This window comes from Erithacus rubecula (assembly GCF_903797595.1).
Source record: "Erithacus rubecula genome assembly, chromosome: 20".
Lineage (NCBI taxonomy): Eukaryota > Metazoa > Chordata > Aves > Passeriformes > Muscicapidae > Erithacus > Erithacus rubecula.
In genome coordinates, this window is record NC_136672.1 from 8,779,242 (window position 1) to 8,801,143 (window position 21,902).

At 46.2% G+C, this 21,902-nt stretch overlaps 2 protein-coding genes across 2 annotated transcripts in view; both read right to left on the reverse strand.

The window, feature by feature from the left end:
* Window positions 1–226: 226 nt before the first annotated feature.
* CACNG1 (calcium voltage-gated channel auxiliary subunit gamma 1) lies at window positions 227–9,098 on the reverse strand. The gene is made up of 4 exons (XM_079323792.1): window positions 8,857–9,098; window positions 3,397–3,471; window positions 1,168–1,305; window positions 227–456 (listed from the first exon to the last, which is right to left on the reverse strand). Exons 1-4 carry the CDS (start codon window positions 9,095–9,097, stop codon window positions 230–232), a joined length of 681 nt encoding a protein of 226 aa, XP_079179918.1. The 5' UTR covers window position 9,098; the 3' UTR covers window positions 227–229.
* Window positions 9,099–14,813: 5,715 nt separating this feature from the next.
* The window catches only part of CACNG4 (calcium voltage-gated channel auxiliary subunit gamma 4), a 39,774-nt gene continuing 32,685 nt past the window's right edge, over window positions 14,814–21,902 (reverse strand). Inside the window, exons 3-4 of the mRNA XM_079323335.1 lie at window positions 17,146–17,286; window positions 14,814–16,333 (exon numbers count right to left, since the gene is read on the reverse strand). Coding sequence (XP_079179461.1) covers window positions 15,795–16,333; window positions 17,146–17,286 — 680 coding nt within the window. The 3' untranslated portion in view covers window positions 14,814–15,794. The remainder of the gene's footprint in view (window positions 16,334–17,145; window positions 17,287–21,902) is intronic.

Sequence of the window (21,902 nt, forward strand, 5' to 3'; positions counted from 1 at the left end):
CTTTCTGCTTTCTTAAAAAAAAAAAGAAACAAATAACCAAAAAAGAGAGAAAAAAATATAGGAAGAAAAGAGATGAAAAGAAAAAGAAAGCAACAATTGCAATCGAACACGCCTTGGTTCAGTAATGACTCACTTGATGGAGAACACATCGTGTAGTGAGACCCGGACATTTCCAAAATGACAAATACTTTCCGAGCCCTTTCAGGCTGTGTTTGGGGGTGCAGGGCTGTCAGTGCTCGGGCTCTGCGTCCATGCAGCTCTCCCAGGGGTTCTGGGGGAAGCGTGGCAGTGCCAGCAGCAGCAGCGCCAGCCCGCACACGAACAGCAGCGCGAAGGCGGCGCAGGCGCAGGCGAAGGACCACGAGTAGCTGTACTGGATCCAGGCTGTCTCCTTGCTGTCAATCATCCTCTTCACGGATTGCCTCATGACTTCAACGGAGATGATGATGCAGAGACCTGAAGGAAGGTAGGAGCGGTGGGTTGAATAACCAGCTGTCAATTTTTCATCCTTAATTAACCGCCTCATCTGTTGTTTTGCATACAGGAGCTGCAGTGAGATTCACAGGTGAGTCACTGACTTCAGTGTTTGAAGGAAGCAGTGCTCAGAACTGCCAGCAGCTCTGCCATGACTGAGGTCAGCCACTGACTTGTTGTGTGTGATCTTTTAGGCAGGCTGGGATGGGGAATTCAGAGTGGGGGAGGAATAATTGCATTCCCTGGGGAGGTTTTTCAGAGGTTGAGGAAGATTTTGTGTTGAGGTGACAGTTTGCACCTCTGTCTTTCGCTCATTGTGGCGTGTCAGAACATTCCTGGCTCGTGTACAAGTGCAGTCTTTGTGAGTTTGGGAGGCAGTTGTGTATTTTGGGCCTGGATCAGCCATCTTGTTGGTTTGAAGCTCAGTAAATGAGATAGAATATTGTGTGTCCCAGACTGGGATTGACAGTAAATATACTAGAGGGGGCTGAATATACTTTTAAAGGGGGTTGGAGAAAACACAGACCTGCTGCTGAACAGGATTTTTTCACACCACACAGAGACCTGTAGTCTGTGGCCAGGAAGGAAGTTCTTTCAGGGCATTTTTAGAAGTATCTCTGTTCCCTTGGGATCCATCTTAAGTTTCTCTGTGTTGTCCTATGACCCAAGTGCAGAAATGTGAGCTGCTCATACCTGCAAAGGTGTAGAACATGGATGCTGGCTTCAGCAGATAATCCCTCTTCTTCCTGAAGGACAAGAGGACACAGATTGTCCCAATGATGGAAAAACCAACGCTGAAGATGGCAATGGCTGCAGCTGAAATGCTGTATTCTGCCAAAGGAAAAAAAAAAACCAACCACAAATGACACAGTGTGCGCATTTTGAGCCATCAGCTGTGGGGATGTTGCAGTAAGTCACTCTGTGCATCTCTGCAAGAGAGGGGCAAGGTGGCTTTGGTGAATTATTTCCCTCAAGTGTAAACAGGGCCAGTATTTGCTGTGTATCTTTGGAATATGAAGGGTATAAAAGCAGAGCAGGAAGGCGAAAATGCTTTCTGAACACCCCCTGAGGCAGCCCAGGGAACCTTTGCTCATCACCCCCCCTGTATGGGGCTGCTGGATCACTGGGCTGGAGCTGCTTTCTGCATGGAAATGTTATTGTCAAAGCCTTGCTGGGTTCCATGCTCTCATCCCTTCCACCACTCTGCTCCTGGACTAAATAGAGAGCTCTCTGCTACCTTTATTCCATGCATTCTGCAGGGCCCTGGCCCCTGGATGGTGCTGATGCTGTCCCAGAGCAGAGAGCAGAGAGTTCCATGGGCTCAGCACAGCACAGCTCAGGCACAGCAGCCTTGGGGTGAAGTGTTCTGCACAGCTCATTTCTATTCCTTTGCCTTTACAACACTGATTTCCAGCTCTGTGAAAACCCAACTTCTTCAAGTCATGGGATTAAACCCTTCCCAAAAGTCCTGGTTTTTGCTAAACCATCTGCTGGACACTTCCCCCAGCCCAGCACTGCTCAGTGCCTGGGTGGAGGGGGAGAGTTGGTAATTGAGTAATTCAGGCCTTCATTTGCATGTTCTGTTCGTTTTCAGATTAGTTTAATATTTAACACATGTAGCCATGCATGAACATCACAGTGCCTGATGATATTTGCCTTTCAAGCCATTAAAAAAAAAATATCTCCCAGGCAAAATCATGAAGAATTTTTTTGCCTGTTACTAATTAGCTCCCATCCAAATGAGCTATTTCTGCAAAGGAGAACAGCAGATCACTCTTTGTTCTCCCTGCTTTTCATATCACTGTTTTATTATCATTTTCTAAATGTTTCTCTTTTCTCTGTGCTGGAGCTGCCTGAAAGTATTCATTGCATTGTAAAATCTTTTGCTGGGCTTAAGATTTTCTTTTTGCCCCAAAGAAAAGTTCTTCCTGGTTTGTTGGTTTTTTTTGTTTTTTTTTTTTTTCCTGAAGAAGAAATATTTTCTGATTTTGTTCTTCATTGCCTTGAAGGCATTGGGTGCATTTTGAAGATCAGGTGGCTGTATCAGATAGCAGATTAGTGAGCAAAAGCAGGTGACTCAGATACATGCTTTTCTATCCAGTTAAAATTCATGTCTTTCCTGTCTTTGGAAGCTACTGTTTTAGGGAACTATCTTCAGGGTAGCAGAAGTAAAGCAGATTAATACATGTAATGTATCCAGTGGCTCACATTTTCCACACTAAATAGGTTGTGTTGCAAACTCTGAAAGAGTTTGTCAACAAAGAGTGGATGAGAAAGAGAGAGGAGCATGTTAGGGGAGCCCTCAAAATATTTGGACTTATTGAAAGTGTTAAATTTGTCCATGGAAGACAGTTCTGCTGTAAACACTGACAGTTTGTGTCTTTGTAGGATTCCTGGTCCTTCCATTCATTGATTGCTCTATTTTTTACAAGACTTTCATATAAAATCAATATGAAGCATAAAATTCTTAATGGTCTTCAGAGAGCCCCTGCACTTCTATTCAGGGTCAAGACTCTGCTTGGGGTATAATTTATTCATTTAGGTTTTATTAATATCTTCCCCTTCAATGGCAAAAGCTGAGTGTCACTGATAGCGCCAATGTTGTAAAGTCATTTTTATGCTGGAAGGGCTTTTTGCAATTTTCCTGGATATTGACATTGTTATATATTTGTGGGACAACTTATGTAAAATCATATTCATGGGTGTGATCATATATAAAAATAATTGTCCCCAGAAAGCTGGGATTTGACCTTGCCAGGGCATTTTCCACATTTTCACCAACTGATGGTGCCTGTTAGAAATTCTGCTGCTTTCAGTGGAACTGGGACTGAACTCTCATTTTGGGAACCCCGTTCCATTAGATCTTGTGTGTCCATCACTTCATACAACATTAGGAAAATATTCTTTTGGACTCATTCTCACCTTTCTGGGTGGTTACTTCAAATATCTCCGAGGTCTCTCCAGGAGTGAAGTGCTTGAAGTAGGAGCAGTTGTGGTCTGAAAGAGAAAAGAAAATTCAATTTTGTGCTCTTGGAAGCCTCTGATAAAATGCAGTAAAACTGAATTAGCTTTTTATTGATGTACCAAACTTGCAGTGGTTTTGAGGCTCCCTACCCTTGGTGCCACTGGGGAACTGGAGTTGGATCTGATTTCCTTGGGAGCAGATGAGGACACTGGGCTCCAGCACAGACAAGGCCGAAGCCCCTCTGTATCCCTCGCTGATTGCTCTCCTGTTTAAAATATGAATTACAGAGGATTTTTCTCCTTCTGTCCTTGGCCATCACAGGTTCTGCCTCCCAGTGTTGCAGCATTTCCTGGGGATGGCACCTGCTGTGCTCACAGCTGAGCTGGCACTCCCTTCCCTCACCAGCCCACCCACATCAGCCCATGGGGTTGGTGGCCTTGGGGTCAAACAGGGAGGATGGAGTGTCCCCATCCACCTTTCCCTCCTGCTCTTCCCTTCTGCAGCTCCCTCTGTGCCAGTGGGGGGGTTTGCTGCATGCAGGAGGTTTGCTGCTCTGGGGGTCCCAGGGATGAGGCTGCTGCAATGCAGCAAATCACATGGTGCTTTACTAAAATAGGGATGCTAAGAGCTTTTTTTTTGGCTGTCAGTAAAAAAAGAACAAAGCAAAAAAGACCAAAGCTTTTTGAAGCCCAAGCAGTTGCCCAGGGAAGGGAATGCTGTATGAACCAAGGGCAAAGAGGCTCATGCTGGGCTTTATCCAAGTTTGATCCCATCAGAGGACCTATTAAGTTAAATTGATAAGACAGCAGAGTTAGATAGAGAGAGATTTATGAAGTTCCTCTGTCTGGGCTTCACATGAGCACAGTGCCAGGTACAGGGTGTTTTTAGGGGGTTGAGAAAGGAGTAGGGATCAGGACTGTGGGGACAAGGGAAGTTTCTAGCTGGTCTCTCCATGGCCACCATCCTTTTTCCTGCTCAGGAGGGAGCAATGTCCCTGCTGCCAGCAGAACAGGAGATTTCAGCCTCAGGCTCCCTGCAGGATGGGAAGGGTCTGGGGAGATCCTGCTGACTTGGAGCTTTGGCAGCAGCAGGGGAGGGGTTGAGGGTGTTCTTGCTATTTATAACTGGTTTAATTGAGGGTTTCAAGGGGTGTGGAGCAGGGAGAGCAGTTGCTTGCCAGGAATTTGGCTGGAAGGGTGCACTGAGCTGGGCTGGGGGGACACACTCAGCACCTGCCCCAGCACCCCTGGGGCTCCCAATGGCCCAGGAAACAGAGCCAAGACTGCCTGAAATACAAAAATAGGGGTCCCTTCCCTTAGGGGCATCTTTTCTGTTAAATAACAGAGTTAGCACCAGCCTCCAGAAGGTGCTGGGAGGAAGCCTGGCAGAAGCTGTGGCTCTCTCCACACCCAGGCTGGGACAGGGGACAGGCTGCTCCAGCACAGGTGCAAGACCACCCAGGCACTGCTGTGGGTTTCTGCCTGTGAGCATTTCAGTGGTTCCTTACAGTATTAGTGTCTCTGGCAGAAGATCCCTGTGTTCTACCTGTTGGTTCTTGTGGGTTTTTTCTGTCATCTAAATGGTGGCTGCTGGAGTTAGTGACTCAGGGAGGATTTATTTTCCCTCTCCCAGGAGATAGGTAATTGCAAAGCAGCATTTTGGGCCTGTTAGGGGAAGATTCCTTCGAGACACTCTTATCTACTTAAGTTTATAAGCTGACTTTTATTTCATCTGCAGATTCTCTTTGCTGGAGACAAGGTTAATGCTTAGCTCTAGAATCTCCTGACCTGTTCTTTATTATCCTTGCAAATGACTGGAAGAAATACATTTGATCTCAGCCCTCTGTGACTCTAATTGTGAATTGTGAGCCTTAAAGCAGTGGTTGTGTGCCTCCACCAGCACTCAGTGGTGGCTGAGGCTGAGCATTGTGTCTGGGACACTTTGGGATTGTTTAGTGTAGTTTTCATTAATTCTCTAAAAAGCCTGAACTCAAAGGAGTCTCCAGGTGTGCAGTACAAAAGTGGAGGCATCCAGACTCGGTGTGATGGGAGCACAGCACAGCTCTGTGCCCACTGCAGGGGATCCAAACCAGCCCAGTCACCCTCCATCCTCATAAACCTTTCAGAGGTGGGCTTGTCTGCAGGGGATGGAGACACCTCTGTCCCTTGTGGTCCTTGGCAAAGCTCTGCCAATGTGTGATAAAAGGGGTCATCACACAAGTGGATCGGTGTTTTTGGAAAATGCACTTGTGATGGGAAAATAGAACTAGATTTGTTTTGGTGAAATGCTGAATTGTTTTCAGTTTTAAGATGCTCCCATGCTCTGCTGAGCTGGGGATATCTGTTTCAACAAGTCTGTTATTCAGCAGAACTGAGGCACTGCAGTCACTCTGGTGCCACCATGACTGAGAGAAAAGCCCATTTGTGTCACAGCAGGTTTACATAACAGGATTTACGCTGGGGTTGATAATGGGTGAGCACTGTGTGGCAATCTTCCACTCTCTCCACCCCAATTGCATTATCTCTGCCACGAGGTCACCCCTAAGTGCTGGTGGGGACAGTCCAGGGGCTCTGTGGCTGCATGAATTCAGGATTGTAATGTGGTTTATCTCAGAGTTTCCTCACCCCTCCAAGACTCCTCTCACAGCCTTCCTGCTCCCTGCCCTTCAGATCCATCACTCCTGGATGCAGGAGTGGAGCGTGGGATGCAGGAGAAGTGCAATCCCACTGAACTGTGGCTGTGCCTTGGGGAGCTGCAGTTTGGAGACTTTTCTGGAGAAAGAAAGGCTGGAAAGACCATGAGATGTTTGTGCCATGCAGAGTTTTGGGTGCCAGCTGTCCCCTGTGAGCATTGGAGGGACAGGCTGGGAAAGGGCTGGAGCCCAGTTTGCTCTGCAGCCTGAGATGGACAGAGCATGGGATGGTGGATGGAAAATCCTGGGTTTTACTGTGGGGCTTCCACTTGTGATGAATTTGGGAGACAGGACCTTAGAGGAGGTGTTAAGGTGGGGCCTGAGCCATGGAGGGGCCAGGCCTCGGCACACACAGAGTTTGGGAGATGGTATCTCCAAGCAGTTGGATTTACAGCTGTCCTGCAGGGTGGGTCTCCTGTAACAGGAACATTCAGCCCTGCAGACAGCACATCTGCCAGAGCACTCCTCCTCCAGAGCTGCCTGCGCTCAGGTTCCTGCATTCACAAGGACCTGTTTAGGCTGTTGAACATCCCTGCTGCTGCCCAGAGCACAGGAGCCACTTTTCAGGACAGCACCAGCTCTGGAGTTACAGGCAGTGATGCTGAACTCTGTTTACAGCTGGTAGTAAAATACCCCAGTGCCCACTGACCACAGTTAAAAATGTCTCAGTATTAATCTGAATTTGCCTGGTTTTAACAACCATCTCCCTGATCTTTTCATTTGTTACAGCAGGATGCTGAACCCTTTTCAATTTGTCAACAACCTCGGATGGGTGCTGTAAAATTTTAAAGCTCTGCCTAAATCACAGCCCTGCTTTGTGGACTGCAAGCCAAGTCATCCTCCCCATTCTGCACTGTGCTGAGCTCAAAACCTAATAAATAACGTTAATCATGCCATCCATTTCCTCCACAGGGAGCGACTGGTAAATGGTTATTAATTCAGTGATAAATTCTGATGCCTCTTTCTCAGTCCTGGCAGTAATGTCTGGTTATATCTCATGATTTTCAGGAAGAGCAGTGCCTGCATCTGCTCTTTTACTGTGCGTTTGTTCATTCACATTTTCTTGGCTGCTGCAGGTTTCACAACCCTGGTGTTTCCCTGCCGACATCCCTTCCCAGAAGTGTGAAATCAATCGAGCAGGAGCCGTGTGGCCACAGCCTCCCTCAGCAGCCCCAGCCCCGGGCTCTGATCCTTTCCCAGCTAAAACAGGGATGAAGGTATTTATGTTATAATTGAGGTGCCAATTTCACCCTTTGGAATGTGATTATGACTCAGGCTGCCATCCGAATTCCTGAATATCTTTAAAAGCTGGATGAGGCAGCTCTGGTGTGGGGGCCAGCCCAGCCCCTCCATAATTCCCAGTTATTCTGTGCCTGGCGGAATGCAGCGCTGGGATGTGATTCAACGTCTGTGCGAGCACATGCTGATGTCTGTCAAAGATAGTGGCTGCTTTCCTGTGCCCTGCCTGCGAATCTGCTTTGTGCAGACAGCTGGATATTTATGAGTTTTATATTTACCCCACGGTCGTGCAGTTTGGCTGTTTATCCACCGATTTCTATTGTTTTTTCCTTTTGTGGGAGTTGTGTGTGTGCAGGGAAGGCGTGCAGCGAGGAATACGTCTCCAGGCACGTAAGTACCTTCCTGAGAGACATTAAGCATATGGATGACACACTCCCAAGTTTGGTTAGAGACAGATCCACATGCTGAGGCTCAGCTCCTCTCTTCACAACATATAATTTGGCCAATGAGATAAAGAATTGCGGTAATACAGGCAATATACAGTCAGCCCAAGCAGGAAGATTTTTCACAGGAAATTTTCAAATATGTGTTAACATGTATTTCATTTCAAGCAGTGAGTCTAACACGAAGGCAATCCTGTTATTTCTGTTCTGGAAAGCATCCAGTACCCTATAAGCCTTCTAAAAAAGCAGCGTGGCTCAGTCACAGAGGGAGCGTATTAGTGCAAACGGCGTGGATGTTGCTGACTTGGCAATCAGCAAAAACATAATGAGCTCCTTTAGCCATGGGAATGGAGCAGCCTTCCCGGAAAGCTGCCGAGCCCACTGCCCTCCCCATCCACTCAGCTGGACCTGGAGATGTGTGTGGGAGCAGGTGCCTCTGGTGGGAGGTGAGGAGGCTCCCTAAGTCCTTGAGAAATTGATTCAAACTCCGGTTATCACTCTTTTTTTCTGGAAGTTGACAAACCATCCTGCAGGTCTCTCCCTCCCTGCCCTGAGGAATGGCTGATATTGGAACAGCTCAGAGACAACCCAGTGCCCACCGTGGATGGGCTGTTCCTCTGGGTTTATATGGATCTGGAAATCCTAAAGGTCCAGCTGTGTTTGGTGGACCCGTAAATCCTCTCTCTTGCCTGCTGCTGTCAACATGCCCTTGGCTGGGGTTCAGCAAGATTCCCTCCATCCCAATCTCCCTCTGTGATTCCCACTGTGCCCAGTCCTCCTCCCCTGCTCCCCAGCACTGTCACTGCTGCACGGGAGACTCAAATATGGTCACAAACAGACCAGGGCACCACAGCAAAGCAGCCCCAGCAGGAGGGATGGCAGCGAGGTGTGTTTGCACACCAGCACGAGAACAGCCCCATGCACCCCATCCCAACCAAACCCAGTGCCTGTTTTCCTCCTGCCACGGGGCACATGGAGCCTATTTTCCTTTGCCATGCCCTCCCCAGCAGAGCCTGTGTGAGTCCCGCTGCTTTCTCACGTACCTCCCGGCAGACTGATGGGCCCGCAGCTCTTCTCTTTGGCACCTTGCTCCTGCACGAAAATCCGCTTGGTGCAGAGTCTCCAGAGGCCGAAATGAGCGGCCTCGCAGCTGGTGGTGTTCTCCTCCAGGCTGGGGCTGAGCACGGCCCAGTGGTCGGTGACCACGGCGGCGAAGAGCAGCGCGATGCCCACCAGGATCACCGAGAGCGCCAGCCGCACCTTCAGGGGTTTGCCCGCGTCCATCCCGCCCGCCGGGGCTGCGGCAGCCCGGGCACATCTGACAGCCCGCAAATGTCACCCGGGGCTCCGGCAGCTGCTGGGCTGGCCCAGGACGCTCCCCGTGCCCGGCTCAGCTTTCGGCCCCGTCCCGCCCGGGCTGGTTCGGATTCCCACGCCCGCCCGAGCGGCTGCAGCGCTGGGATCCCTCCACTTGCTGCATGCCCAGAAATAGGCATTAATAGGATGATTAACTTTTCAGCGAGGTTATAAAAACATCTGTGTTTATAACAGTGCTGGGCCTGAGTTCAGGCTGATCCTAAGCAGTTTAATAGCCCTGGAGCCCTCTTGCCCCACGCCTGTGGCTCTCAGGAGCTCAGAGGTAAATGTGCCTCCAGAGCTCACAACTGTGGCACAGAGTGATAAAATAATTCAACTAGTTTATTTTATTATATATTTTTATTATAGTTATTTTTATTCTAATTTTTTATTGCAATAATTTTTAATTAAACTGTTCTGAGTAGTTGGGGGTTTTTTGTGGGTTCTGTTTTTTTGGGGGTTCTGTTTTTTTAGGTTTTTTTAGTTTTGCTTTTTCTGTTGTTAGGTTTCTTGAGTCTTTTTTTTCTTTTTCTAATGCAATATCTCTTAAATACTTGTTTGCTTTCCTATTAACCAGGTACTCCTTGATGCCTGCAGTAGCCACCTAACACATCCAACCTTTCTCCAGAAATTATTTCTCTTGCCTTAAGTCCAGATTGCTGGGGCTGGGCCAGCCTCTCTCCTTCCCTTTAATATTTCAGCTGATTGTAAAGCCAATTTGATGGTAATATCAATGCAGAGGCCACTGTGGAGGTGACATTACAATTGTGATGTCAAACTGAGGAGGGTGACAGTACCTGAATTTTAAAAGAATGTTTAAAAAAATGCCAGTGGAAAGCTGCAAATATCATTGTGTCAAGATAATGTCAGAGCTACTCCACTCCTGCTTTATTAACTCTCCAGTTTGATGTCAAAATAAAGGTGCAGAGGTGTCAACTCAAGTTGATGAGGCCAATGTGGAGCAAAGAATTAAAGTGTAGGGAGAGCATGGGGAAGGGAGAGCAAATAAAGTGTAAGTTAGAAAATACTGGTTCAAAGTAACTGTAATTGAAATATGATTTAGAGGGGTTAACATCACTCTGCTTGATGTGTGACAGGGATGGTTTAGACACTTCTGTGGAGCAGAGGGACATGTGGGCACTCAGGATGAAATCTGGAGCCCATTCTTGCTGGGATGTGGGAACTGTGGGCAGGAGCAAAGGAACCTGGAGCAAAAGTGGAGGGGAAGGGGCCAGGGAGGGCAGTGGGGACATGGAGCAAGGCAGGGACCAGGACCACAGGCACATCTGTGATTGGGCTGGCAAAGGTATTAGAGGCTTCCATTTAAACCAGAACCAAGACTTGTCATGAAAGCAGAAAGGTCTGAAGGGAGCAGACTTTAAGCCAGAAAAGAAATGCATTAAAGGTGTAATGCCCTTGCCTTTGAAGTAGACTCTTGTTAAATTTTGCTAGACATTACTCAATCTCAGGAGCTGCATCTCGACTTCAATTCCTCAAATCCACAGGTGGAACAGAGGGAAGTGAATCTGTGTTTGTAAATGTGGGCACAAAGCAAGGCTCTGGTTGCTGAGGCATCAAGTGCTAATGATTCTGCTTTAGACTAATTACAACCTACAAGGACTGCAGGGGTGGGAACTCATTAGTTTTTTTTCACTGGTCTTTGTGCCTCTTCGTGTTGGCAAGAACCACACTTTTTGTTCTCATTTAGATCCTTCATTCTGGAGAAGTTCTATGGGCTTGGTTTGGCTTTGAGTTTCCTAATTTTCAGGAAACAACTGAAGTGAAATCAGAAGGGAATAATTGATCCTTCCTGACAGCTGAGTGGAGCTGGGAGTGTGAACAGGCTTGGATGAGCCACAGCACAGGCACAGCAACTGAGGTGAAACACTCTCCCCAGCTCCCAAAAATGACCTAGAGCTACCACCCCACGGGAAAAAAAGAGTTTTGTGGGTTATTTGTAGGCATTTGGCAAATGCAGAAACAAAACAGATTTCTGGAGGAGCACAGGACTAAAGCAAACCCTGGAAGTTTTCTGCACCTCCAGAAGACCATGATCCCTAATCCTCTGGGAATGGTTCCTGCAGCCTCTCCGTGTCACCTAGTAAATACTCACATTTAAAAATCAATATCACATGCAATATAAACAGGCTATTAATGAGGACCTGTTGGAAAGCAGGGAGGGCTGCAATTAGTTGCACTTTAGCAGCAGCAAGCAAGAGACACAATTCTGTTTCTCTTCTGGAGAAAATGCCAGAGGAGGCATCTGAAGCCCAACTGCTTTGTTGTTTTTTTTTCCCCTGGCAGAGGTGGTGACTTGGCTCTGCTCCCCAGCACTTGCACTCTTCTGTGTTTCTTTCAGACCAGCCTCAGCATTTACCACAACCACATTAACCTCACTCTGTGGTTCCCTGCTTGCAGAACAATGCTCTGCAGAAAACCCTTCCCAGGTCACAATAACCCAGGGAAAGGGAAGCAGCACCTGCTCTGCTCAAGTTTGCAGTGGCCACTAAACCAGGCTCAAACAGGGCACTGAGACCACAGTGTGTCTCACATGGGACAGGCGAAAGCTGGAAATGAGAAGGTTTTTCTTAATTTCCAACCAAATAACTGAAAATATTGGGAAGATAGCTTATCTTGGAGATTTTGTGGTCTCTGGGACCACAAGAATTTTATCTCCTCTGAAATACTGGCTCCCAGTAACGTGGCCAGCTGCAATCAAACAGTGAAAAATGTGAAAAAAAAAAAAACAACCCAGAAATCTCAGCTCAGAGAATTTGAAAATTAAAAATCTATATACCTTTCTCCACACAAAGCCAAATACATTTAAAATGGTTTATTTAAAAAGTAAGGATTAAGTACATTATACATGGTTGTGATTATACCAGTAGAACTGAAGCACAGTGGAAATAACACTTTAGAACTGCAGACAGAAATGTAGCCTCAAGGGACATGATATATTAGCCCTTGTGGATATGTGATCCATACAGAGAGAAAAGGAAATAGAAAAATAGTTTATTGTTAGATGTCTGGGCAGCTGAAGTGATTTCTCCTTTTACTCCTATTGTGTATGAGAAATGAGGAAGAGAGAGCTCATGGTACACCTGAAACTTTTTTTCTTGGAAAAATCAAATCTGATCAAATAGCTTTTTTTTCTTTTTCTTTCTTTTTTATTTTTTTTTCCCTAAAGTTCTGCTGCTACAGTATGTTATATACCAAAAGACTGATTATTGTTAATGATATGGTTTTATGGTATCTGCAGGCCTTGCTGGGAAATGGGGCTCATTTGTTCAATGCTGTCCAGGGAAACCAGAAAGATGTGGAAGAACAGATGATTTTTTTAAACTATCACTGAGTGGTTTCAAAGTCTGAGCACAGTCTAACTCTGTTCAGACAGATCAACCATGGAGCAAGACTGTTCAAGGGCAGGAATGCTGCAAATTTTTCAGTTTTGTCAAAATCAAAGTTTTTCATGGGAAACTGGGGTTTTTGAGTTTTTTGCCATTTTTTGTCTTTTTAATTTTTTTTTTTTCTGGAATTGTCAAATAAATTTATATTTTGGTTTTGGCTTTGGTTGAACAATTTACTGCACTGCAGCTTAAGTGCTGAGTTTTCAGTCTCAGCCCTCATTGTCCCACAGGACAAAAGCTCTGGTCCCTGTTATCTCCCCATGACTTTGTTCCCTGTCCAGACCCCATGGGCATCTCATGATCTCTACTCCAGCTCCATTTCTTGAAGGTGCCTGCTGGAGAAAGAGCAGATGCTCCAGCTTGGACCAAAACACTCCTTGAGAGCTGCTGGACCCAGCCCTGCCCAGGGGGGAAGGAGGATCTGGCAAAGAGCAACATCCCAAAACTCTCAGCAAGACTCTTTTTTCTGCCAAAAAATACTGCACCTCTGCAGGTCTGAGCTGGGCTGAGGGAAAAACCTTGGAGTTTGTCTGGAATCTGATGGGTGGTTTGAAGCACATTCACTGGAGAACGACGACTAAAAGAACAAAACCCACGCGCGGAGCAAACCTCACACTGTCCACTTCCAGTTCAAGGTAGATGAGTTTAGAGAAACAGCCTAAATCTAACTCCTGGTTTGAGAGGGAATGGTTTTATTCTTAATTACAGGAAACACGGATGAGGACTTAGTTCTAACTATTAGTTTTTTTTAACACAGTGGGAAACAAATAGTTCTGGGAAATTGCACTTGAAAAATACATTGACTATAATTAGATGTAAATTAATTAGCACTTAGTATGACACACTAATGAGACAGAAGGTTGGTTTTTTTTTTTTTTCATTGCAAACTTCTACTTCTATCATAGCTAATCAAAGTATTTTAATATTACGAAGTCTCAAAAAGTAGGAAATAATTTATTGTTTGAAAGCATAAAGATTCTTGTAAAAAAAACCTTTCATCAAGAACTTTAATAATTTTAGAACCCTTTTAAGTTGTCCTAGCCGAAAAGTAGGTAAAAAAGTTTTCTTTTCTGCCTCTGTTTGAATTTTTTTTTTTTAAAAAGCTTGTGTAACATCTTTCTCCATAGTGTGTTGATACAGAAAGTAGAACAACATTTTCTACTTTTAAATCGTTCCCATCGCTCCATTCGCTTTAGCTCTCAGAGTTCAGAGGTTTGAAAAAAGCATCCCAGCAGAGTTTTAACCTGAATGGAAACTCTTAATGAGCAGGGATGAAGGCTCCAACCCACCCCTGCCAAAATAACGACGTGGCTGTGCCAGGCTGAGGGCCAGGCAGAGCTTAACAGTGACTGGGGGGAAGACTCTCGCTTAAAATTGAGAATTGTGTCTTGGTTCTTGCAAGGAGAGAGGCTTGAGCAGGTTTCTCTGTGGGGAGAGGGGTTCAATTTCCTTTTTGGGATGTTAAGGCAGCTTCTCCGGGATTTCCCTGGAGGACTTGGTTCCACTAGCTGAAAGCCTCGTATCCAAACCACCACTGAGTCTCTGGCCCTGGGGCCATCACAGAATAAATTAAGACTAAAGAGGTTTTAACAGTTTGGCTGAGATCTCCCTCTACCAGTGACCAAACTTTCCAAATTATGGATTATTTTATTGTCACCATTTGTCTAGTGTTCTGCTAGCAAAAGTTTTCTGGGCAAAGATGATGGGGATATTCAAAGGAATTTACAGGAATTAGATGCTCCTCTCTCACTGCATCTAATTCATCTGAGGGGAATTGGACACCTCACTCTCATATGGCTTGGTCGAGTGGTCACTAAAATCAGCATGAGTACGATTAAATTAGATTAAAATACCTTTGAGTCAGGCCCTCGAGCTTTGAGATCCAAGCCTTAGTGAAAAAACTGAAATCAGGAATTTATAAGAAAAAAAATAAATTTCAGACTCTTTTAGAAACATACAGAAGCAAAGGGTACAAATTAGTTCCCTCCTTACGTGATGCATAGAGTTTGCTGTGGCCTCTCTGCACGTAAGTAGACGCATCATTACAAAATAAATTAAATTAGGTGGAACCACCATTTCCATCTAAAAGCAACTATACCTTGCACCATGCGGCACTTAATTCATAATAAAAAGAGTTTAATAAATATCTCATAAACGGTGATTAATTCTTTTTTCTTCCTTTTTTTTTTTCTTTTTTTTTTTTTTTTTAGTTTTTTTTTTTTTTTTTGTTCTGTTTTAAAAAATACAAAGCTGTCATCTGCTCTGCTGGCGCTCGGCTCCCGTTGCCGCGGGGAGATTTGCTGTGGATTTGGGAGATCTCCTCTCGCAGTTGGTGTTGCACTTGTGAAGCTGTAAGGACAGGAGGAGCGTGGTGGGGCTCAGCCCTGCTCCCCACCCGCTCCAAGAACTCTCCAGGGGCTCCTGACAGCACTCAGCACCTTGCCAGATCAGGCACTAGGGCTCGTCGAGATGAGAATTCAAGTTTTCTAAACGTTAGGCAAGAAATGATATCTGCAAATATGCTCAAGTCCCACCTACTTTTATCTTTTTCCCTTTCCAGGTGTTTCAAGAGGCACCCACCCTCTGCTCCTCTGCGTTGCCCCAAGGGATGCCTCACCCCAGGAATGGGAGACCCCCTTCCCACCCCTCAGGGTGTCTGTAATGCTCAGAACGTGGGTGCTCTGCTGTTTCAGTGGCACAGGTCAGTTTTAGAAAGTGTTGCCTTCAAAAATATTTTCTTTTTTTTCTTGGTTTTTTTTTTTAATTTTATTTTTGAAAGAGGCAAAGCTTACGCCATGTCAAAGGAAAGTGGCTCACTTGATGAGTAGTTCGTATTCATCCTTGGGCTTGGTTATAAATTATATTTGCAAGTCTGTATTAAGGGATCTCAATATTAAAAAAAAAAAAAAAGTACACAATTTTTCTGTAATCCTTTAAAACACACTGGTGGCCAGTCTTTTGCAGTTTCTCCAAGACTGTGTACACACTACAAAAGTGCAGGAACATGAACTGCCTTCATCTTGTGACACCAAGAACGGAAATAAACAAACTCCAAATAGCTTCAAAAAAAGCTACGAGCGTGTGAATATCTTTATGTCGGTCCAGAGGATCTCCACTTGCTACCTCAACACATGCCACAATTAAAGAGGTGAGAGGGTATTTAAACAGATCCATTCTGTTTGGGCATCTCTTCAAAAAGCTCGAGGAAGGAAAGTGCTTCAGACCGGCGTCGTTCTCCTGTTGACCATGTTGACGTGGAGTCCTTCCTTAAATTCCTTCTGGAGGAAGTTGTGGACCTGCAGGAAACTGGCTTCTTGGTCTGCATTGTAGCTGGCGGCCGTGGTGACCTTCAGGGGCTCCCTGGAAAGGGTGTACATGGAAATTTCGTTCATGGGGATGGTGCCTGCTATCTTCATGCCAACTGGAGAAATGTCCCTGGATGGAGAAGGCTCCGTGGAGCGGGAGCTGGATCTGGACCTCCGCCTCCTGTACCTATAGCTTGGCATCCTGGCATAGGGAGAACTGGAAGAAGTCTTAAGGAATTCCCTCTTGGTCTTAAACCTCAGCTCTTTGTTCTTCTCAATATAAATGTTCACAGCCAGAACACCTATGGTTTCAGCCACGATAAAAGACAAGGCTCCAAAATAAAAAGACCAACCATAGTTGTAATGGTTCTTTTTGTCCTCATCTCGTTTGTCACTTGGGTCACCTGCATTGCTCGAGATGTAGACAATGATCCCTATGATATTACTTAGACCTAGAGGAAGAAAAACATAAATCAATGTTTATGTGGCTGGGGATATAAAAATCAAGCCACGTTACTTTCTGGACCTGAGCGGTTCTAAGACTGGGACAATGAAATTTTATTACATTTATTTACACTTACATTTATGTCAAGGATTGATTTATTCCTAAAAAATAACCAATAGATCAACACATGGATCACGTGTGCTAACATGGATCCCAAAATACTCAGCAGGACTTTTCCCCATCTCTTCATGGCAACAGTGGAAAAGCAGAATGTGGGAGCTCACTAATATTGTGAGTGGGATTCTAACATCCAGGAGAATGATAAAAATACATTTGGAGCTCAGGGCTATGGCTGTTCACCTTGATCAAGATAAGTTCTCTTCCACCTTGCTGAATTTTCATGTAAATGCAGCATGCTTAATACAGGCTGCAGGGAGAACTGTTAACAATGGGGCTGACTCTCTCAGATGTTTCTAGTGTGAAAAATGGGCTCACCTATCAGAGGTGAATGTTTTCTGCCTTCATATTTAAAATAAAAAGCCTTAGGTATAAGAGATGCTTGATTCATCTAATGTTTAATACATTTTAAATAGTGTAAAACATGCTTGTTACTGAATTTCACTTCTTTCTGCAGGAAAACCAGAAGCTTTTCTAGAATATACTTATTGTGGGGCTTCAAGAGCATAATTTTGTCTTGAGAAATTTGCCTGGTGTGGTGCTGTTACAGCCCAGGAAAGGGGTGCAGGGAAAGCTTTTCCAGAGTCCTTTCCAGCTGAGAAAGGCAGCACTTCTCAAGAACTCAATTTAAACAGAACATACCCGCTGCAACAAAGAGAATCCCAGCGCTGAGAATAATGTTGTTTTTGCTGTTGTAAATCCTTCCTGCTCCAACACAGAGTCCTCCCAGCAACAGCAAAATTGTGCTTAGGATGGGGAACACGCTGGAGGCACGGACGATGCCTGCAGGGAGACAGGTAGGAGGGGAAGACAGAGTAATCATTTCAGGTGCCTCCTCGGGTGCAAGTGTGGAGATTAGAGTCTCAAAACCCCTGGTTTTTTTTCCCCTAAAATCGTTAAGAAGAATGATTTAATAGAACCAGAGAATTGTTAAGGTTGAAAAAGACCTTTAAGGTCATCAAATCCAGCAGTGAAACCAGCACCTCCACCACGCTCACCACTAAACCGTGTCCTTGAGTGCCAGCCACATCCACACAATTTTTGAATATCCTCAGGGACATCTGTTCCAGTGCTTCATAACCCTTTCAGCAGATAAATTCTTCCTAATATCTAACTTATTATATTTTTTTATTTCTTTTTGCTAGAATTGCCACTGATTCTGCATTTCTGGGCATGTTTTTGGGACGGTGAAGCCATGAGGTGGCCAGTGTGACACAGATTCTCAGCTGAGTGGCTTCAATGCTTTGAGCTTTCTCCCGGGAAGTCCAGCATTACTGGCATTTTCTGATGCCACAGTGTGCAGAATATTTCTGGCAAAGCACGAGATAAGTGACAGTAAGACCCAGCATCACGCAGGGAGCAGCAGTGAAAAATTCATGAGCTGGCTATGAACCCTACAAGGTTTGGGACAGCTGGAGCAGACGGATCTGTTCCGTGGTGCACACACAAGGTGAGCAAATTACAGCTCTTGAAGTCAGCAGCATCCATGTTTGCCAGCAAGCACGGTTAATAACCCCTTTTTCTTTTGCTGGATATTAAGGACATCGAAACCTTTCAGATTTCTAAGGAAGGAATTTTAACAAGTGTGTCTTAGATGTTTGTGTTTAGTTTCCTGACAGCAAAGTAGTCATTTAAAATTCTGAATGCTTCAGTCCATTCATCAGCGTATAAAAACCCCCACAAAAATATTAAAACACCACTTCAAGCCAGCTTTCAAAGTCGGGTCACAACAAGACAGAGCAGCAATCGACAGGGAAGCGGCAGGGAGGGAACAAAAGGGCTGAGAAAAAATAAACAAGCATGAGAAGAGAGATGTCTGTATTGTAAAACCAAAGGGGTAAAAGCTGGCAGGGGTTCCTGAGAGGCAGAGTGAGGAACCGAGTTTTATTGCTGTAGAGAGAGGATTTATTTTTTGAAGAAGGGTGGATAAGGTGCTGAACACTGCTGTGGAAAATGGGATCACCCCGAAGCCGGGGAAAGGCGAGGGAAGGAGGGGAGCCCCGGCAGAGGCAGGGCTGCCAGGCTGGGGGATCCGGAGGCGAGTGAGAGTCCCAGGCTGCTGTCCCAGGGGCACGGGAACCCCCCAGCAGGCTGGGAGCCCACGGGCACGCAGGGCTGAGTGAGTGCAGAGGAGAAAAATCATCTGGGCCGCTGCGGGCCGTGAGCGCCGCGATCCTCCTGGCTGACACGCACAGCGAGCGCAGCCCGTCCCCGGCAGGAACGGGCAGATGTTCCAGCTGTGCTTTCTCATCCTGCTGTCCACGGCCCTGGCGTTCCCCACTCAGTGAATCCTGACGATTCCCCTGGTAACTGGTGGCGGAGCTCCCAGTGGTGCTGGGGGCTGGGGGCTCCGCACAGCCCCGCGGGGAGGGCGCAGACACAAACCCTGCAAAACCCAAACCCACAGCTCCTGCCTGGGCAGCTGTGCCTCTATCGATCTGCACTAGCGAGAAAAGTCCATCCACCCCTCCCCAAACTGCACGTGTCCCTCACAGATGGGGCATTTTCCAGCCGGATCTGAACGCGGTCCAGGCGGGTGCATTGCTATTCAGACAGCGTCTCGCAGGAACTGCCAAACCCAGCTGATGTGAGTGGGTGTGCGCTCTCTGGTCAAAGCCTGTTGAGACGTGAGAGCCTGTTCCCTTGTCCTGCGTGCACCCCACGTGTATGGTATGAATTAACAGCACTTTGGCTTTTGGGTCAGTTTTTCCCGTCAATTATTAGGAAAATATTCTAAGTCACTCTCTGTGCTGGACTTTAAGGCACTCCAAATCTCTGTCTCTCTGTTTGTGCCCTGGCTAAAGGCTTAAAATCTCCCCTGGCCCATCCTTTCTGGATATTGTTTCCTGCACTTTGTGGTCATGCTGTTTATAATAATTTCAGTTAAAGAGCTTTCCCAAAATGCTTCAGTGATATCATTGGAAGTAACTTGTCAGACATACCAAATATAGGGGGTGGGTTGTTCTATTTGTACTAATAATCTCCAGAGATAATTTTTCTGTAGTAGGTAATTAATGCGAAGAGAAGCAGAACACACAATGTTCTCTTCCTGAAAAATTCCACAGTATATTTTTTCTTGCAATGTGTACTTTTAGCTCTGAAATTTCAAAGGAAGCTCATAAGGTACCACGTAGAATTTACATATGTCTCCTGATACTGGTAATAAAATGACAGCACATCAAAAAACATTAAGGCAATCTGGTTTTTGCTTTCTCCCTGGCTTCTCTCCCCCCCTTGTTTACCGTCCTGTCGGTTCGCATCGCCTGCTGTGCGCCGCTATGTGCGGTGACACCTCCTTCGGTGGAGCCGCGGAGCTGCTCCTCCCCATGGGGCTGCAAACCCTGCTCGGCTCGGGCTTTTAATCTCCAGAAAGCCAGGAGCCGAGGGAATGGCTGTGAAAAGAGGATGCTAGAACACGCAGGGAGGAAGGGCATGAAAGGAGAGATGCCCCTGAAGCAGGGTCCCTCTGTTTAGAGCAGCGGAGCCCCGACATCCCCAGCGCACGGCGAGGATGAGATCCGCTCCTGCAAAGGGAGAGGGGATCTGCTCTCTGTGCTTTGTGCGAGGCTGGATGGGAACAGCTCGGGCTCTGTGTGCCCAAAGGAATGCGGGAGAGAGGGAAGCAGGAGAGGGGGAAAAGCAGGAGAGGAGCGAAGCCGGGGCGCGTTTGCCCCGGGGATGCGGTGGCAGCCCGGGGACCGCGGGGCCCTCCGTGCTGGCACTGAGACATCTGCTGCTCGCTGGGGCCCTGCTCAGGCATGGGAAAGGGATTTTTTAGACGCACAGATGGACGTGTGTTGCCACGGGGAAGGTTCAATAGGAAGGGTCTTGTCTGAGCCCCTCTGCACGTCTCAGTTTGTCACCGCGCTGTCGCTCGCTTGGTTTTGCAGGGAGCAGCTTGAACACCAAAGGGCAAAATCCAAACCTCTGCCCACTCCCTCGACCAAAGTCTCTCAAAATCAGTGACTTTTGTCACTGATTTCCGTGGGGTTTTGAACCAGGGCTCGATCCTGCTTGCTCTACACTGTTTGCATTTCTCTGAAGTCTGAATTAAACTGGGGACTGTGGAAGAGGCTGAGACCCCCCACGCTGCTCTTTCAGGAACACGAAATACATGAGTGTGGGTGCCTTTGCCTAAGCCAGGCAGGAAAAATAAATATTAGTCCCAACATGTTCCTCTGAGAAACTGTGCCAAGAAATGGCCAGAAATAGTGGAAAATGACATGGAGCCAGCAGACTGCAAAGGTGTTGCAGAGGGCAAAAACAAGACAGACACTCTCACATCCCTTTGAAACAGGATGCAAAAATTCTCCTGTCTTAGACAATGATTTGGTCCCTACTACATAAAGGTATGAGCTCATCTCTCATGGATTTAGACACGTTACCTTTCAGTAATCACTAAATCAACTCTGTGCATGGGAACAGCAATTCTTCTTATGAAAGTTACAGCCAAGGAGCCTTGTCTGTGCAGACTCTGCTCTGCGGGGGAGACACTGGAGACTGATTTTGCAGAAGACATAAAGGGTTGAACCAACTTGTTTTTAAGATCTGTACTTAGTCACTTTTGCAAACAGCTTTTAGGAACACCCGTCACAAGCACACTTAGAAACAATTTACCAGTCTTGTATATTAACAGAGAGCTGGAGACTGTTTTTCCCAGTTCTCACTTTTCTCTATATAAAGAAGGCATAATGTGCTTTTATCAAGATGCTACTTAATTCCTCTTTCCTTTTACTAATGATGTTTGTTTCCTAAAGCTGACTTTGCATCAATTTAACATTAGTTTCAAGGCTTTGTATGAAAGATAAATGCAGCTGTGCTCATGCTCTGCCTTTGCCTGAGCTCTGAAATCGTGTCACCCCGGTACTATGACTGATCTAAATCGACAAGGGCAAAAAGAAAAGAACATCTGGGTTTTCTGGTGAGGCAAACTTTCTGGAAATTTTTTTTTCCTTCTTCATGTCTTACTAACTAGAAGTTGTTGCCCAGAAGTGAGCAGAAGGACAGAGGGTTCTCTAAGTGGTGTTTCAGGTAATTAATATTGTAATTGAGGAGTTCTCTGCCTTGCCAGCAGTGTTGTTCTCTGCTCCCTGATTTCCCAACAGCTTGTGAGCTGCAGTTCCTCTCCCTGCTAAAGGGCACTGCTTTCAGCTTGGCTGCTCAGCTCTTTTGTTCAGAAGGAACAACAAGGCAAGGAGTCCTCTAGAGAAGGGGAATCTAACTCCAGCTTTGCAGGTCTCATGGTTGGGTTCCAAGACTTGCCATCAGCTCAGAATGGTCACATGGAGGGGATGAAACAACTGCCCCTATTTCAAGCACCAGGTTGGTGGGTGAAATCTCTTCTGGGGGGAATTACATGCCAGCATGGAGCAGCAGAGGCTGGGTGGCCAGGCAGGGAA